The 19,489-nt window shown below is 45.7% G+C and overlaps 1 protein-coding gene across 1 annotated transcript in view; it reads right to left on the bottom strand.

Annotated features, from left to right (window-relative positions):
• LOC140716954 (complement C3-like) overlaps positions 1-19,489 on the bottom strand; it is a 61,895-nt gene that overhangs the window by 26,181 nt on the left and 16,225 nt on the right. Inside the window, exons 7-11 of the mRNA XM_073030142.1 lie at positions 14,156-14,243; positions 13,892-13,991; positions 10,120-10,246; positions 9,273-9,385; positions 4,560-4,733 (exon numbers count right to left, since the gene is read on the bottom strand). Coding sequence (XP_072886243.1) covers positions 4,560-4,733; positions 9,273-9,385; positions 10,120-10,246; positions 13,892-13,991; positions 14,156-14,243 — 602 coding nt within the window. The remainder of the gene's footprint in view (positions 1-4,559; positions 4,734-9,272; positions 9,386-10,119; positions 10,247-13,891; positions 13,992-14,155; positions 14,244-19,489) is intronic.

Raw genomic sequence — 19,489 nt, 5'->3', positions numbered from 1 at the left:
ACTCACCACCGTCTGTGTGAAAAGTTGTCACTCAGCTCCACTTTACATCCTTTCCCTCTCATCTTAAACCTATACCCTCTAGGTTCAGACTCCCCTATCCTGGGGAAAACATGTGAGCATCCACCTTCACGACTTTACAACCCTCTTTAACAGGTGCTCCCAACCTTTTTAATGCCATGGACCCCTACAATTAACCAAGGGGTCCGTGGAGGCCAGGTTGGGAACCCCTGCTCTTGTTACCCACACCCCAGCCTCCTACACTTCAGGGGAAAAAATGTTTCTCCTAATAATTCAAGCTGGACTGTCCCAGTAACATCCTAGTGAAGTTTGTTTTGAACTTTTTTTTAGTATAAATGACATTGGAGAGGAAGAGGGGGGTGGAATGGTGTGTGAAATAAAAAGAATTTCTTTGATGGGTGATGTTGTGTTCTTTATACATACCATGGGTTACTCATAAAGACACCTATTCTGGAAGAACATAACTAGAGCTTTTATTTACAACAGCAAACAACAACCATGTCTTAACCTACAAGCTTCTCGATCATTCTGTCAGTTCTGCACATGCTCAGCATTCTGTCCAATCACGTTCTTACAAGTGACACGTGATATTACCACATTTTCCTTTCCTTAAAAAGAATAACAATTAGTAACATTAATCAAAATAAATGCATGATTTAGTATGTCTCTATCAGTCTCTCTGGGGGTTTATAAACACGAGCAGACCTTCTAAGTGATTCACACAGTTCTTGTGTTTCGTTGCTATTTTCTTGTTTTGTCTGGAAAACTGAATTTGGCTCTTTCTTGAGGTCTTTGAGAAGAAATGCAATTTATTCATTAACTGTGTAATCTCTTTTTTATGCTGAGACTTCATCATTTCAATAAAACTTCTCAACTCCTTCACTTGTGTTTTCACTTCTTCAATTGGATCCTGATTCTTCTGATTCTTTGGCTTCAGATCAGTATTGTACTGTACCGGCAAGTTTGGTTTTGGTGGCAATGCTTTGTCAGATGCTGGTAACAAAGGGATGGGTCTGGGATTTTTCTTTATGACTTATTTTACTTGTGCCGCATTGGAATCAAATTCTGCTCTCTTTTGCTTTTTCATCGTCACTGTATTCTGACGCTGTGTCACTGTCCAGGACTAACACTCTTCTCACCAATTTCAGTCTCTCACAGGCAGATAAACCCAGTATTGACTGTACATTCTTAGGCACGACCACAAACGAAAGCGTGTGCACAATATTTTTGTGTGATACTTTTGCCACACATGTTCCTTTAACTGGAATGTCTGCACCTGAATACCCAGTCACTTTTATATTTGTCTGATGTAACTTTGGTCTTGGCTTTAAGGCATTAAACTCAGATTCTGCAAGAACATTTACTTGTGCTCCAGTATCAAGTTTAAACAGAAAATTGGTTTGGTTCACTTGCAATGCAATAGTCCAGTCATTTGTACTTTGTTTGTTTTCACAAAGCACATCTATATAAAACTCCTCACGTTCATTTTCAAGCACTGCATTTACATGTTTTATTTCCTCTCTACTTCTGAAACGGCCTGAAAAATGATTACTCTTACCGCAGCTATTGCACATTTTCCACACGCTGGACACTTTTTAGATCAGTGCTGCTGCCCACAGCCATCACAAAGTTTTTTCCTTTCAGATGACGTCTTGCTCTCCGTTAGTTTCGTTGTCACTTCATTATTTTTTCTAATATGTTCGCGCTTTACAGCCTCTATGCTGCCATTCTCGATAAAAAGCTGTTTAGCCTGTGACATCACGGTCTCTGAAGATTTGCCGAGTGCCACAGCTTTTTCCAAATTCAAATCTTGCTCTAACAGTCTTTCTCTCAGACCATTATCCAGAATGCCGCAAACAATTCTGTCTTTAATGAGAGAGTCTGTAAGCTCTGCAAACTCACATGTTTTACTGTGATTTCACAATTCCGTAACAAATTGACCAATTGTTTGACCAGCTTTCTGCTTGCATGCAAAGAATTTGTACCATTCGTACATCACATTGTGCTTCAGTATACAAAATGCTTCAAACTTGTTGATTATTGCTTTTAGATTCAAATTATCTCCATTTTCAAAAGTAAAATGGTCATCTACCTCAACTGTGTCATCCCTAATCACGTGGAGTAGAATCGCAGCTTTCGTTTTCTCCATTTTATTATCTGCTCCAATCACTGATAAATACATTTCAAAATGCTGTTTAAATCTTTTCCAGTTCTCAGGTACATTTCCAGTCAGCTGAAGCGTTGATAGGGGTTGCAAAACCTCCAATCTTAAAGCTGTTAGCAAATAACGAAAAAATTTGTGCTCTTTTTTTTCCAATTATCTTCGCTTCTCCTGTATCAGTGAAACAAATTATTCTTGCAGACCGACTTCTGACAGCATGTTGTGTTCTTTATACGTACCATGGGTTACTCATAAAGACACATATTCTGGAAGAACATAACTATAACTTTTATTTGCAATAGCAAACATTAACCATGTCTTAACCTACAAGCTTCTCGTTCATTCTGTCATTTCTGCGTGTAATCAGAATTCTGTCCAATCACATTCTTACATGTGACACGTGATATCACCACAGGTGAAATAATGTGGTTGTTATGGGACATTTAAAGTCAGGTTAATTTCCCTTGCCTGTTGCATACTGAGTACAAAGTTAGCAATGGGTCCGTTCTCATAAAAAGCATGTTATCTGAACTTGTAGATCTGGTTGCAACATGCCCACTCAGAAGATGAGGTGTTGGTCCTCAAGCTTCATTGAACATTATAGTTACATTATGGGACTGCAGTGGTTCAAAAAGGCAGCTCACCACCATCTTCTCAGGGGTAACCAGGGAGGAGCAATTAAAGATTAGCTCTTCCTGCGAAGCCCACATCCCTTAAATGAATAATAATAATAATAATAACAAACTGAGCAAGGTGTGAATTCCCTCAGGGACGGGCAGCTGGTGATCCACGTGGAGTTTAATGGGTTATCTTACCTAGCAGAGATGTTCCTCATACTTCCCCACAACGTGGTGTGATGGTGAATTACAATGTCAGACAATGGGAAGCACAGGGTCACTCCTGGGGACTAAACGCAGGTGTTCTACCAAGTGGTCACTCCAATATAAAAGTGACCACAGTCCGGACTTGGGCCCCGGCTCACTTTACAGACCAATGAATGAGACAGATGCCAGACCATCAGAATCTCCAAACAATCGGAGGCTAGATTACTGGAACGTTAGCCATAAAGGGTGAATCTGTGGAAGTCTGCAATCCCCAGACACAGTGAAACAAAAAAGGATTGAACTTCAACACCTCACCACCACGTAAACTTGAGGGGAAATCTATGATGTTCACGTAGGCTTGAATACAGGATGTTGTAATTCAATGAATGATCATTATAGTCTGCAAAAAAATTCATTGCCCACCCAGCGAAAATCCATGCGTTCCACGGGGAGTATACAAAGACAATGCTGAGATTGAACTTTGAACTCCGGCACCCCGAGCTGTAATAGCATTGTGTGAGCCACTACGCTACCGTGGCGCCCCCTAGTTGCTGGAGTCTCCAGTGACGTACTCCAAGTCCTTATGTACTCCGCTGACATGCCCTCATTGTGATTTCTTCAATATTATTCTGTGATGGAGAATTTATCAACTACTGTTGTAAAATTATGTTGTTCAGGGCCAGACTGGTTATTCAACAGTAATCAAGGAGCAGTATGTCTTTAAAACCTGAGTTACATTCCAAAACATTCCCATAGCTTCTACAGTTTATAAAATGTCAAAATCTAAAGCCCAGATGGTTATTATAATTGGGGAGGAGATGATTCAGGAACAGTTTCTTTCCATCCGCTATCAGATTTCCCAATGGTCCATGAACTTTTTTTTTTGCACTATTTATTCCTTATTATAAAATATTTTACTGCATTTTCTCTATAGTCGTGACCCTTTATTGTCATTGTTTAACCTTGTTCTCTCTCAATGCACCATGTAAAGAATTGATCTGTATGAACTGTGTGCCAGACAAACTTTTCATTCTACCTCGGAACAGGTGACAATATTAAACTAAAACCCAATTCCAATTTTATGTCCTTGCACTATCCTGCTGCTACAAAACAACACATTTCACATATTACGTCAGTGATAGTAATAGTGATTCTGGTTGTGATTCTGTCAAAAAGTCAAAGCCAAGTTCATTGCCATCTGCACAAGTCCAGGTATGCACAGGTGCAATGAAAAAATTACATACAGCAGCATCACTGCCACTTGGCGTCAGATACACAACGTCGACAAGAAAACTTTATACAACTTTTACAAGAAAGAGCAGAATAAAGCAGAGTTTAGTGCATGGTGATCAAAGTGGTCACGGTTAGCTTGACTATTATGATGGCTGGCTCCAGATCACACAAATCCAGTGATGCTTTCATCTGTGAAGGTTTCAAAGGTATCACCGGCACAACTAACGGCACGTGTGAAGGCTGTGGAAATTGTTCTCGGTATGCATTCACCATGATGCCCTCTCCGAGCCCCCATGAACAGTAGCTTAGAGGAGGTGACTTACCGTGATGTTCATGCTGAGTAAATCCATGGGAATGGTAAATGTGAAAGTTATCTCGCCAAGCACATCGGTCTGTCCTTCAATTGACTCTTTAATTGCTGCTTCTTCCAGGATACTTACTTCCATGAGAACTGAAATGTTTTGTACAGGGGAACCATCGGGATAGGTAACCGATATCTGCAAAACAGGAAGACATGAAAGGAAAGATAAAAATCTACTTAAGGTACCATCTGATGGGCCTCCTCACTCCACTCCCTTCTAAGTGATTTCGGAATTATCATTCCATGGAAGGAAGACATTCAAACCATCTAATCTGCTTCTTTGTTGGAGTAAACATTGACCCCACTTAGAGTATGGAACCTGGAACAGCACAGCTCTGAAACAAGGCCTAGAGCCTACTCCACTGGGCCTAATTAAGCTAATCTAATCCCTTCCCCCTGCACAGGGTCCAAATCTTCTACACTCTGCACATTCCTTTGCCTATCTGAGAGCTTCTTAAATGGCTCTAGCATATCCACCCCCACAACACCTGGCAACTCTTTTGCATGTCCCCTCTCTCACTTTCAATGCATGTTCTCTAGTATCAGACATTTTGACCCTAAGTAAAGGATTCTGACTCCTCAGCCATTAACACTTCAGAGGAAACAACCCAAGTTTATCCAATTTCTCCTTACAGCTCATATCCTCTAGTCAAGATGGCACCTCCCCTGCAGCTTCTCCAAAGCTCCAAATTCTTCCTCGGCCTAACACTAACCCTGAGCTTTCCTACAATGAGTGCAATACTCCAGATATGGCCATCCAGAGTTTTCTAAAGCTGCAACATATCCTCCTGATTCTTGAACTTCTTGCCTTGACAAATCACGTTAATTATACTATGTGCCTTCTTTGCCCCTAGCGTGGCCGCTTTCAGGGAGTTTCCTTGCTCTTATCTCAGAACGCTGCTTACTATTTTCATGGGGGTGTACCCTGAGTGCTCTAGTTTCCTCCCACATCTCAAAGATGTTACAGTGGATTAACTGTCCTCTATTTGGGAGAAGGGTAGAAAAAGAGGAAGAGAGAATGATGGGTTGCTTTGAATTGGCATAAACAGACCAAATGGCCTCCTTCTATGTTGTGGGGATGTATGAGGAACATCTCTGCTAGGTAAGATATCCCTTTAAACTACACATAGATCACCAGCTGCCCGTCCCTGAGAGAATTGCTATCTTGCTCAGTTTGTTATTATTATTCATTTAAGGGATGTGGGCTTCGCAGGAAAAGCTCATCTTTAATTGCTCCTCCCTAGTTACCCCTGAGAAAACGGTGGTGAGTTGCCTTCTTGACCCGTTGGAGTCCCCGAGGTGTGGGTACACATGCAATGCTGTCAGGGTGGGAGATCCGTGGCTTTGCCCCAGTGACAGTTAAGGAACGGTGATATATTTCCGAGTCAGGCTGGGAGATCTACTCTCAGGTGGTGGTTCCCTGTACTGCTGCTGCCTTGTCCTCATTGCTAGTGGAGGAGGTGGGTTGGTAAGGTCCTGTCTAAGGAGACTTGGTGAGTTGCTACAGTGTATCCTGATGATGGTACAAATTGCTGCCGTTGTACATTGGTGGTGGAATGACTGAATGATTGTGGATGGGCTGCCCACCAGGCAGGCTGCTGTGTCCTGTGTGGTGACGAATGTCGAGAGTGCTACTGAAGCGGTACTCACCCAGGCAAGAGGAGAGTGCTCCATCCCACTCCGGGCTTTGGGGATCCGGGAGGTGAGTTACTCACCACAGGATTCGCAACCTCTCTCCTGATCTTGTACCCACATTATGCAAATGGCCACTCCAGTTCAGTGCCTGCTCTACCATATAAGACCATAAGATATAGAAGCAGAATTAGGCCATTTGGCCCATCAAGTCTGTTTTTTCCAGTTCATGATAGCTGATCCAATATCCTACTGGGACATTAGTCCCCTTCCAGTTCAGGAAAAAGTATCCCTTTGTGCAGGTCCCACCTTCCCTGGAAGAGAGCCTAATGATCCAAAAATCTTAAGCCCTCCATCCTACACCAACTCCTTAGCCACGTGTTAAAATGTATAATCTTCATAGTTCTGGCTTCACTGGTGTGTGGCTCAGGTAGCAATCCTGAGATCACAACCCTGGAGATCCTGCTCTTTAACATAGCACCGAACTCCTTAAATTCCCTATGAAGAACCTCGTCACTCATCCTACCCATGTCATGGACCACAACTTCTGGCTGTTCACCTCCCACTTAAGGGTGTTGAGAATGCGATTTGAGATATCCCAGGCACCCAGGAGGAAACATACCATTAGGGAATCTTTTTCTCCCCCACCGAACCTCCAGTCTGTTGCCCTAACTAATGATGCCCCAATCACCACAGCATGCCTCTTCTCCACCCCAACTTCTCTCTGAATCCCAGAGCCTGACTCAGTGCTGAAGACCTGACCACCGTGACTTTCCTCTGTTAGATCAACACCCCCCCCCAACTGTATCCAAAGAGATATACCTGTTGTTGAGGTGGATGGCCACAGGGGTACTCTGCACTGGTTCCTTAACCCCCTTCCTCTTCCTGACTGCCACGCAGTTTTCTGTGTCCTGCACCTTGGGTGTGACTACCTCTTTGTATGCCCTTGCTTTCATACCCTCTGCCTCCCAAATGATCCGGAGTTCATCCAGTTCCTTAACATGGATTGTTAGAAACTGCACCTGGATGTACCTCATGCAGTTGTAGTCATCAGGGACACTGGAAATCTCCCTGTTTTCCCATATCCTACAAAAGGAGCACTCTATTCTCCTGCATGGAATCTCTATTGTCCTATCTGAGCAGATATAAAGGAGGGAAGGAACAAAAATTTAACGTTGAGCTTTTCTTTCCTTTGCTTTCTCTGACTGAAGCCTCTCTTCACAGAAGCCTCAAAGAGCTAAAGCCTCATGATCACCACTCTGACTCTGTCCACTCCGACGATGGCCATTCCACTTGTCCCTGCCTTCCTTCAATTTGCTCTAACCAATCGATCCCAAATGGCTACCGGTCACTGGTCAAAACTCTTTTCACTGCAGCGATCTGCTGCTGGCTGTTTTACTGAATGAAATCCCTTCCTGTCAAAACTTCTGATGTCTGGATTAGTCGTTGGTCAAATCTCTTTTTCGCTGTAGCAACCCGCTGCTAGTTTTTCTACTCAGCAGTGGACCTGATTGAAATCCCCTCCTCTCAACACTTCCAATTTCCGGATTGGGTGCTCCTGGGGTACTGACAGAGGGGATTCATTGATGGTAGTGCCATTGAGTGGCAGGGGATGAGACCCCAGTAGCCAGCCCAATATTCCCATCAAGCTTGACAAAAGATTTGAAACAGCTAAGTGCAATTTTAACCTGACATGGTCTTTTCCACACTTTGTCAGTGGTATTGGTCGTGTCAAATAAGGTGTAACAAGATTGGTGAGTTGAAGGGGTACAAAGCCACGAGGTTTACGGTTAACAACATGCAGAGAAACGTAATTTATCTTGTTAACCAATGGCTCAGAGGAGCAGTTACAGTCTGTGTCCACGTTCTTGTTGTGTTTAACTGGTAAATTCTGCTCACCAACATGCTGGTACAGTACTAGTTGCACAGGGCACATTAACTCAGAGAGATGCCGTGTATGTAATACAGGACTTGGTGAAGCAGTCACAGCAACCGGGATACTCAGGGTTGGAAAAGGTGAATGAAACTGAAACAGACCTCAAAGGAACATGTCAGTCTGAACTTTTGAAGGTATGTAAGTATGGAGCTGGAACTGGACAGAGTGAATAAGTGTAATTGGCCCCACAGTGAAACTGCAGGTACTGGGAGACTGGACCTGTAGATCAAGCAGGAAGGTGATTGGAAATGTGGGAAAGCAGTGTGGCTAACGGTACAGGAAAAGAAGAGTGGGATGGCACAGTGGTTAGCACAGCACTGTTACAGTGGGTTTAATTCCTGCCGCAGCCTGTAAGGAGTTTTCCTTCTCCCTGTGACTGTACTGATTTCCTTCCAGTGCTCTGGTTTCCTCCCACATTTTAAAGATGTCCGGGTTAGGAGGTTAACTGGTCACATGGTGTAATTGGCCACATGGTGTAATTGGGCAGTACTGGCCTGTTACTAGGCTAAAGTAAAACAGATTACATTTTACAGGATCCTGTTGGTTCTCAATAAAAGTGCAGTAATAAATTTTAATTGGGTAAAGGATTTAAAACCCTTGATACATTCAATGGACCTGAAGTAACTTTTAAATTACCGAGCCCCCGGTCCCTCGGCAATGCACAAAAAATGCTTGAGGAACTCAACGGGTCGGGCAGCGTCTATGGAGGGAAGTAGATAGTTGATGATTTGGGCTGAGATCCTTCGTCTACATTGGCCGTGACTCAAAATGTCAACTGTCCATTTCGCTCCGTAGAAGTCGCTTGACCCGCTGAGTTCCTCCAGTGCTTTGCATGTTGTCCCAAATTCCAGCATCTGCAGTCTCTTGTGTTTACACCCCTGGTGTCTTGTTGAGGCAAACTTGCCCAGAGACCAAATCCTTTATCCCTCCGATCAAAGTTCTCACAACTAGAAGCCATCACACACACACACACACACACACACACACACACACACACACACACACACACACACACACACACACACACACACACACACACACACACACACACACACACACACACACACACACACACACACACACAGTTAATAATAAATACAACTCTACCGGGACACTAAATGGAGCTCCTGGAGTGAAGTATGGTTTCATTGATGCCAAGCTGATGTTATAGTGGGAGAGTCGAAAAGGTATATTGTCCAGAAGCTTCGTTTCTTTATATTCTGCAGAGAAAATAACAGAAATCTGTGTTTGTGCAACCACTTCCGCTTGGTGAAACATAAAAAGGTGCTTTAGAACGGATTTTTTCATAACAGTTAGATTCGATCCCAACCTCCAGTTCTGTCAGCGTGTGGAGTTTGCAGATTCTCCCCCTGACCATACTGGTTTTCCCTGAGTGGTTCTGTCACCTCCCCCATCCCCAAGACATGTGGCTTGGTGGATTAACTGTCTACTGGAAATTGCTCCCAGTGTTAGCGAGGGGTAGAATTGATGGGGGGGGGCAGGGTGATCAGAATGTGGGGGTGATTACAGTGAAATTAGTATAGGCTTGTTGTAAACAGGTGGTTGAAGTTCAGAACAGACTCGATGGGCCGAAGGACATGTTTCTGCGCTGTACGACTCTACAATGAAGAAGCCCTCTTTGTGATTCAGGGAAAAGGAATTTAAGACCACAATAATGTACGAATCTGAAAATCCAGTGCTCGCACGACTGGATCACAGACTACCCAGCTTCTCTCTAGTTTGATTTGAGCCTCACAGTGGCAGTGGGAAAGGCCGAGGGGAGACAGGTCAGTGTGGGACTGGGAAGTGGAGCTGAAATGGCGAGCAGACGTAAACTCAATGAAGCCACTGAGGACGGAGAGGCACCAGTCTGCAAAGCAATCGTCAGGTCTGTGCCTGTACTCGTCAACGTAGAGGAGGGCACAACACCAAGTTGGAGGAAGTAGTCACTTACTATTGACTGACACTTCTGCCTTAATATAAAGGGTGCTGCCAATGAACTCATCTGGTTTTCTAGCCGTATTGATGCTTCTCCAAAGCTCTCTTGTTTGCAGAGTCACGTTTGCTCTTCCTTGCCGCATCTGACGGTGGAAATCGAAGCAACGAGTTGGCATTAACCCGCAGAGCAACAAGAAGGGAGTGGCATGTATTTGTCACCATTCACGGCCCCTGATCAACTCATCTGGGTGGATTACATGTGTGCATCGCAAGGTTCCGCAGACAGTAAGGCAGGAACTTGCAAACAGTTTGCATGCTGGAAATCTGAATGAGGAGCAGAGAGTGGTGGGTTGTATCTGTGGGTCAAAGCTTTGGGAGGAGTGGGTCACAATGATCATACCACTGGGTTGTGGACCACCCAGGCAGAATTTGTGGTGCTGGAGCATAGAACAGCACAGCACAGCAACAGGCCCTTTGGCCCACAATAATTAAAATAGTAATTATATGCCTAATCAAACTAATCCCTTCAAAACAAAACAATGTCCATAAATAACCTCTCATACGCCTCCGTCACCATCCCTGGCAGCATATCCCAGACACCTACCGCTCTGTGTGTAAAAAACTTTGCCTGCCTCACTAAGAAATTTGTGCCCTCTGGCGTTACACATTTCGACACTGGGGAAGATGATCCTGGCTGTCTACACTTATCTATGCCTCTCATAATCTTATAAACCTCTATCGGGGTCTCCTCTCTGCTGGGTTAGAGACAATAATTAGAGCACATGGCACCTAATCCAAGCAGCATCCTAGTAAACAACTTCTGCGCCCTCTACATAAGCTTCCCAAACTGGGCACCCAGAATTGAATGCAATACTGCAGATGCGGCCTAACTGGAGTTTCATGAAATTGCAGCATAACTTCCTGACACTTGAATTCAATGCCTTGACTAATAAAGACAGTGCTCCATGTGCCTTCTTTACTACCCTATCACCTTCAGGGAGCTGTGGACTTGGACTCCAACATGCTTCTGCACCTCAACACTTTCCCTATAACTCGGGTCCTCAAGTTCCAATAAGATTGGCTAGACGTGGCCTCCCTGACACAAGGCTATGTTGACTATCCCTATTCAGTCCCTGTCTATCTAAATATTTATATACAATATGCGATCCCTTAGAATACCTTCCAATAACTTACCAACAGCTGATGTCAAACTCACTGGTCTTTAATTTCCTGGTTTATTCTTAGAGCCTTTCTTAAGCAACTAAACAACATTAGCTTCCCTCCAATCCTCCAGCACTTCAGCTGTAAATATCTCTGCTAGGACCCAGCAGTTCCTTCATGCCTCCCACAGGGAACACCTTGTCAAGCCTTAGAGATTTATCCACCCTAATTTGCCTCAAGACAGCAAACAGCTCCTCCTCTGCAATCTGCATAGATTCTGTCACCTGCCCTGTCTCATTCCCTAATAAGAGAGCTGGTATCGCACTCTCTTTAGTTGGGATTTCTACGTACTGATTAAGGAAACTTTCCTGAGCACGTTGACAGATTCTTTCCCATCCACTCTTTTAACAGTATGGGAGTCTCAGTCGTTATGTAAGAAGTTAAAATAGTCTACTGAACTATCACATTCTTCCTTAAGTTTCTTGCAACACTCTGCGATCTCTCTACAAAGTTGCTCCTCTAAATCCCGTGGACTGTTGGGCGGTCCAATATATGGTTATACTTTTCTTATTCCACAGTTCTGCCTATAAAGTCTCACTAGATCTCTCCAGTCAGAGTACTGCTGTGACATTTCCCTGACTAGTAATACCGCCCCTTCTCCTTTAATCCCTCCCACTCTATCATGTCTAAAACAATGGAACCCCAGAACACTGAGCTGCCAGTTCTGCCCCTCCTGCAAACTCGTCTTACTAATGACTGCAATGTCATAACTCCACGTGTTGATCCATGCCCTGAGCTCATCTGCCTTTCCTACTGTACTCCTTACATTGAAATATACGCAGCTCAGAACATTAGTCCCACCATGCTCAACCTTTCGATTCCTGAATTTATATTTGAGCTTTTTCTCCACAACCTCTCCACTATCTGTACTGGTGCTGTGGTTCCCATCCCCCTGGATCTCTAGTTTAAACCCCCCCCCCCCCCACTGAGCAGCAGCACTAGCAAAGCTTCCTATTAGGATATTAATCTCCCTCAAGTTCAGGTGCAAAATGGCCCTTCTGTACAGCTCCAGCTCCCACCTTCCCTGAGAGAGGGCCCAGTGACAGAAAAATCTGAAGCCCTCCCTCCAGCACCATCTCCTTCGGCACGTGTTAAAGTGTGTGATGTTCCTCACTAGCACGTGGTACAGGTAGCAATCCTGACATCACAACGCTGGAGGTTTTGTACTTTAACTTAGCACCTATGTCCCTGAACTCACTTTGCAGGACCTCGTCACTCCTCCCACTCATCTCCTCGGTACTGACATGGACCACAACCTCTGGCTGCTCACCCCCGCACTTAAAGAACGCCGCGGACTTGATCCGAGAAGTCCCTGACCCTGTCATCCAGGAGACAATGTACCATAGGGGAACCTCGTTCTCGTCCACAGACCGTTCGTCCTGCTCTCCTAACCAATGAATATCCTATCACTATAGCTTGCCTCTTCTTCCCCCTTTTCATCTGAGCCACAGCCAGAGACCTGACCGCTGCAGCTTTCCTCTGCTAGGTCATTCCCCCCACTTCCCCCACCCTCCCCTCAGCAGTATCCAAAGTGGTATACCTTTTGTTGAGGGGAACGGCCATCCCATCCTATCCTGCTATCCTAGCCCATTTCCCCCTCCTGATGGTCTCCCAGTTACCTGTGACCTGTACCTTGAGTGTAGCCACCTCCCTGTATATCCTGTCTATCATCCCCTTAGCCTCCCGAATGATCCCGAGTTCATCCAGCTCCAGCTCCAGCTCCATAACCCGGTCTGTTAGAAGCTACAGCTGGATGCACTTCCTGCAGGTGTAGTCGCCAGGGAGACTGGAGGTCTGCCTCTCTTCCTACATCGCACAGGAGTCCTGCCTGGCATCCCCACTGCTCTAAATGAGCAATAGGAAAGAAAGGGTAAATAATGGAAAAAATCTATCTCTCCTTGCCAAAGCCTCAACTCCCCACTCTAGCACAGTTTAATAGCAAACCATTGCCAAATCTAACACCACTTGCAAGGAAGGCTGATCCCCTCTCAGAACATCTACCGATGTGTATTGGCTGGAAGTCAATGGGTCATCATAATGTAATATACATTTCATGCTTTGTTGCACAGTAGCCTAACGGGAAGAGCGGCCTCCTCACTGTCCTGAAGACCTGGCTTCAATCTTCTCCTTTAGTGCTGCCTGTACACACAGTTTTCACATTCTGCCTGTGACCATGTGGTTTTCCACCAGGTGCTCCCATATCCTCCCACATCCCAAGCACGTGCAGGTCTGGAAGGTTGATTGTTTGCTTGAAGTTGCCCCTTAGTGTCTGGGTGAGGGGTAGAACTTGATGGGAATTTGGGGAGAGTGAACCAGAGTTAGACCTTTCCTCATGTTGTGTCTCTCTGAATACACCAGCTGTCCGTGTGAATTGCCTCTGGCATCTGGATGAGTGGCAGAATCAGGGGGAAAGCGATGGGAACAAAATGGGAGTGGTTCATGGTCCGCCAGACTCAGTGAGCCAGTGAACCTGTTTCCCTGCTGTATGACTCTCTCTGTTTGGAATAATTCTGCCTTTTGTCTCCTTGTTATTGCTGAAGGGAAGGGGGTGTCAGAAAGCTGTTCACCTGCACATGTTGATCCAGTTGTGATAAACACACTGGCGTGCCAGAGGCCCTGGAAAGCCCAAAAATCACCGTAGCATTCAGAATGCCATCCACTTTGTTCCTGCAGGGAAAGTAAAGAGAACGTCAGACAGGTGATCACGGGCACACGTTGGCTCCGGGCAGACAGCTTGTTACCGAGGGTCGAGACTCACGGCACAAGCTCAGGTCCCGGTTAAGTGCCGCTGGATCTCTCAGAGCGTAAGAGGATGTGAAGACATTACTCACTCTACTTGGATCGTGAATGGGAATGTGTCACTGCTTGTCACATAGTACCAATAGTCCGGGATTATCTGCACGCCAAACCTGGGCAACTCTGGAAAACAAAAATCAGTAACTGGAATTTCTATCAATATCTCATTGACATCGCTTGCAAAGCAAAAGTAGCACTCAATGGATGTCACATTTGATGTAGATAGGGGCCAGATGATTAGCATAGACTTGGTGTGCCACAGGGCCTGTTCCTGAGATGTAAGACCGTGATTCAATCGGTACATTTAATGTCAGAGAAATGTATACAACATGCATCCTGAAATTCCTTTCCTTCACAAACATCTACGAAAATAGAGGAGCGCCCCAAAGAATGAATGGTAGTTAAATGTTAGAACCCCAAAGCCCCCCTTCCCTCCCATTCCTAATATTAAAGACAAATGCTCAGTTAAGATTGGGGCAACAAACAATCTGCTGGAGGAACTCAGCGAATGAAGCAGCATCTGTTGTGGGGGTTGGTCAAGAGACAGTTTGGTGGAAACGCTGCACCAGTGTTCTGAGGCAGGCCCAATACATCGGCAATCCCTCCACCACCCCACAACCCCCAAGGAAGCTTTTCAGCTTGCTGAAGTTCTTCCTGCAAATTGTTTGTTGCTCCATATTCAAGCGTCTGTGGCCGCTTGGGTCACATTGGTTAAGGTCATGTTAATTCCTTGGACTGTTGAGCAAATAGAGACATATCCCTTCTCCAGAGTTTTGCTGCTCTGAGGTCTCCGGGGAAAAACAGGTGGAATCAGGTGGAAAACTGGATTTGGATCATGGCCAGTATAACTCTCACCTCTGGACCAGACAAGAGGGGATACGTCTTGACCGGAATACAGATCTGCACTTCTTGGAGGCTTGGCTTTGTACAGCTAGACCGGAATCATGGAGCCATTGAAAGACACAGCAGGGAAGCTGGCCTTCTGCCCCTCAGAATCTGTGCTGACCATCAACCTCCCCGTGGCTGCACTAATCCTAATGCAACCCATGTTTCATTCTCCACACCTTCCCATCAAGTTTCCCAATTAACCCACCAACCTGCACATGGTGGAGTACCTGGGGCAAACCCACGTGGTCATGGGGAGAATGTGCAAAGGACAACACTGCAGGTTGGGATTGAACCCGGGTCTCTGGAGCGAGGAGGCGGCAGGTCGATCCACTGTGCAGCTGTGCTCCTCTGATCTGAGGCGATGGTAGTCCTGCTACCAAATGTCAGCTCTATTCAAGATTTATTTTATTGACAGGTTGTAAGCTATTGGAAGGCTATCAGCAAGCACTACCTCTCCCGACCAACAATAAAGGTTTGATCCAGGCAAGTGTGAGGTGTTGTGCTTGGAGGGGTGAAAAGTAAAGGAAATCTGCACAGGACATTCAACAACACTGGTGTACACTGGAGTCTGAGGGCTCAAGTCCATAACTCCCTGCAAGTGACCGCACAGGCTGATAGGGTAGCAGAGAATGTGTATGGCTTGCTTGCTTTTACTAATCAAGGTACTGAGTTCCAGAGTCAGGAAGTTATATTTAACTTAATAAAACTCTGGTGAGGCTTCATCTGGGGTATTGCCTTTAATTTTGTTTGTCCTATTACAGGAAGGATGTGGAGGTTATGGAGGGAGTTTGGAAGTCCATTCATTCGTTATGTGCCCTTTCATATGACATAGGCGATCACAGTCTTCCCATGACCATGGTTGTCATGGCAATGTTTTTCTGCAGAAGTGGTTTGCCATTGCCTTCTTCTGGGCAGAGTTTTTACAAGACGAGTGACGCCAGCCATTATCAGAGATCTCTTCAGAGATTGTCTGCCTGGTGTCAGTGGTCAAAAAACCAGAACTTGTGATATTCTGTTGTTGTCATTGGCATCCGTCTGTCTCGAAGGACAATGGGTGGTGATGATCATCATCACAAGCCTGGGTGGAAGATATGGAGACCCTGCGATGCCCAGTTATCAAGATAACCCTCTTGGCCTCACTAGTGTGGTCCAGCTCCCTAGTTGTAAACAAAACATTTGGCACCAGATTGGCTGCAAAGAGTTGCCGCAAGGATGTTCAATGATGTCCAGCCACCGAAGAGTTTTACCCCAAAATGTCGACTGTACTTTTTTCTGTATGTGCTGCCCGGCCTCCTGAGTTCCTCCAGCATTTTGTGTGTTGTTAAGGGCTCCATTCCAGATTTGCTCTCTGGGTTTACATCTGTAGCCTTCATCTCTCCCAAGGCTCCCCACATGGCTCTAGGGCTATTTGACCATAGCTGGGGACCTGGTTCGTGGGCACCAGGGCATGTCCACAGACCAGTGGGCCTGCATGCTATGTGTGCAGAAGCCAGACCTCCTCCCCATCCTCTGTAATCCAGCCTGAGTCCAAAAGGAGTTCAGTTTCCGTGACGCCAGCAAGGAGGCACTACATGGGACTATGTATGCACCAGCTGTTCATATGACCATCCACCATCTGTTCCCATGGTTTCACGTGACTCTGATCAGGGGGCTAAGCAGTTGCTACACCTTGCCCAGGGATGACCTGCAGGCCTGCAGGGGGAGGGACAGCCTTACACCTCCTCTGGTAGAGGCATATACGCACTCCACCTCCCAAGTGTAGAAGACGTGTACCAAAATGATGCCTGGATTACAAGGTGTGGGCTGTAAGGAGAGGCTGGAGAAACACAGGTTGTTTTCTTTGGTGCTTCTGGGAGACATGATGGAAATGTATAAAATTAGGAGAGACAGCTGTTCTTTTAAACTAAGGTTGAGATACTACATCTAAGTTGAGAAGGGGAAAGATCCATCAATTGAAGAATCAACTCTTTATTTCCCTCCATAGATGCTGCCTGGCCTGTTGAGTTCTTCCAATAGTTTCTGTGTGTTGTGTACAGCTCTGTCACATACCGTTCCACCTGATGTAATTTCTCAATGTTCTCAGAGGCTGAACATCTGTAGGCTTTCCCTGGGGGTGCTGCTTACAACCTGAGCTCCATCAATCACAGCAGGCTCCTGGTGGATGCACCAGGCAAACAACTGGGTGAAGGAGACACCAGGGACTGCAGACGCTGAAACGCAGAGCAACACAGCACCCAGGAGGGACTCAACATCTACAGAGGGAAAGGCACAGTCGCCATATCAGGTCGAGACCCTTAATTGGGATTCTGTGAAAGCCTCTCTCACTGCCCCCACCCCACCCTGCTGTGACCTCGGCTTCTCTCTAGTCCGGAGGAAGGGGCTTGATCTGGAACAGTGACTGTCTGTTTCTCTCTGAAGAACTGGCTAGTGATGGTCAGGAGACAAAGCCCAATCTCAATCAGGTTTCACTGGACTGGTGCTATGTCATTAAAAGCAAGGCCATCAAAGATATTGGTGACACTTGTCATTACCGCCAATGTTCATCTTTAGCAACCCTAAACCAACATCTATCGCTTCTCACTGTTGGACACGTGGTTCTTGTCAGGTCTAGACAGCTCCTGACAACACAGCATTGGCCCAAACAGACACTGAACCACCAGACTCCTGGGGTGAGATGAGAGTCACCATCCCTGGTGATGATGCAAGTGTGGTCTCAATGAGACCTGGTGGATAAAACTCTGAGAGCAACACAAAACTTGGGAGGAAAACACACAGAGTGCCAGAGGAACTCATCAGATCAGCAGTTCAGGCCAAGACCCTTCATCAGGATAAAGCATCCTGATGAAGTTCTGGTGAATGGCCTCAGCCCAAAATGTCAACTGTTCATTCTTCTCCTTCGATGGTGCCTATCTTCCTGATTTCCTCCAGCATTTTGTGGCTTTCACTCAACATTTCCAGCATCTTCAAAACCCCTTGTGACTAAACTCATGAGGGACTCAGCAGGTCAGGCAGCGTCTGAGGAGGGAAATGTGTCTCCATTAAACCCCCAGAGAAGCTGAAGGGAAGCATTTATAGTTGAAGTCATACCTTGCTCAAAGGAAGACTAGATATCAATAATCCTGGCCCCAGGACATGACAGGGAAAAGTGATGGCACTGCCTCAAAGTCCCAGAGACCCTGGTTCAATCCCACAACCTGGCATTGTCTGTATGTTTATTTTGTGACTGCAAGTGTTTCCCCCTGTGTTTCAAGTTTCCTCCCACATACCAAAGACATGCAGGTCAGTGGTAAATTCATCATTATAAATTGGTCTAGTGTGTGGGTGAGGCAGTTGATGGGAACATGGGGAGAATGGGTTTCAGAGGGAAAAAGCGAGGGAATGTGATTAATGGATTGGGCCGAAAGCTATCACAGATTGGAAAGGTCAGGTAGACAGTATTGAATGAAAATCTGAGGTTGTAGTTCAGGCAACCCAAGCATGGTCTGGTTTTCAGTGAGCTGCAATCATCACAAAAAGACATTTATTGGTGAGGCAGCGCAAGGTTTAAAAAGAGCTTGGGACCTTTTGGAACTTATTGGTGGGATACAATCATAATAATCTCTTAGGGACTTGCAGGAACTGATAAAAAAGATGTGAGATGTAAGTGGAGTGACCTTTGTAGAGTGGTCAGTGCTAGAGTGGCCAGGCTATGGCTCAACAGGTTTAGGTGAAAACAGGTGCAGGCTGGGTACCTAACAGTCTCCCTGATAACTACATCTGCAGGAAGTGCACCCAACTTCAGCTCCTGACTGACAAGGTCAATGTATGGGATGTTCTCAGGACCATTCGGGAGGCTGAAAACCTTATAGATGAGACTTTTACTGAGGTGGTTCACCCAGAGTGCAGGCTTCAGATTGTAGATGGGTGACCATTGGAGAAGTAAGGTACTTAAGCAGACAGTGCAGGGTTACCCTCCAACCATTCGCCTCATCAACCAGTAAAAGACTTTGGATGCTGCTGTGGGAATGGATGCCCTATCAGCAGGCCAGTGGTACTGTGGCCCACTCTGAGGCTCAGCAGGGAAGGGTGAAGTCAGGCAGAGCAATAGTGATAGGAGACTCCATAGCTAGGGAGAAGGACAGGAGATTCTGTACCCGTGAAAGAGAAGGCCGGATGGTATGTCTCCTCCCAGATGCTAGGGGTCCACCATGTCTTAAAGCAACTGTAAAAGATTCTCAAGATGGAGAGCGAGCAGCTAGAGATTGTGGTGTAGAAAGGGGAAAGAAGTCCTTCGCAGTGAGTATAGGAAGGAAGCTGAAGAATAGCGCTTCCAAGGCAGTAATCTCTCTATTACACCCAGTACCACACGTTAGTCAGAACAGGAATAGGATGGTCGTACAGATGAAGGAGTAGCTGAGGGAGTGGTGTACTGGGCAGGTTTTCAGATTTCTGGATTGCTTCTGGAGAAAATTCATAAACTAGAGGTGCACAGGTATGAGAAT

Source organism: Hemitrygon akajei, chromosome 2 (assembly GCF_048418815.1).
Source record: "Hemitrygon akajei chromosome 2, sHemAka1.3, whole genome shotgun sequence".
NCBI lineage: Eukaryota > Metazoa > Chordata > Chondrichthyes > Myliobatiformes > Dasyatidae > Hemitrygon > Hemitrygon akajei.
Note: the sequence above shows the minus strand (reverse complement) of the source record. Positions and strands in the feature narration are given on the sequence as shown.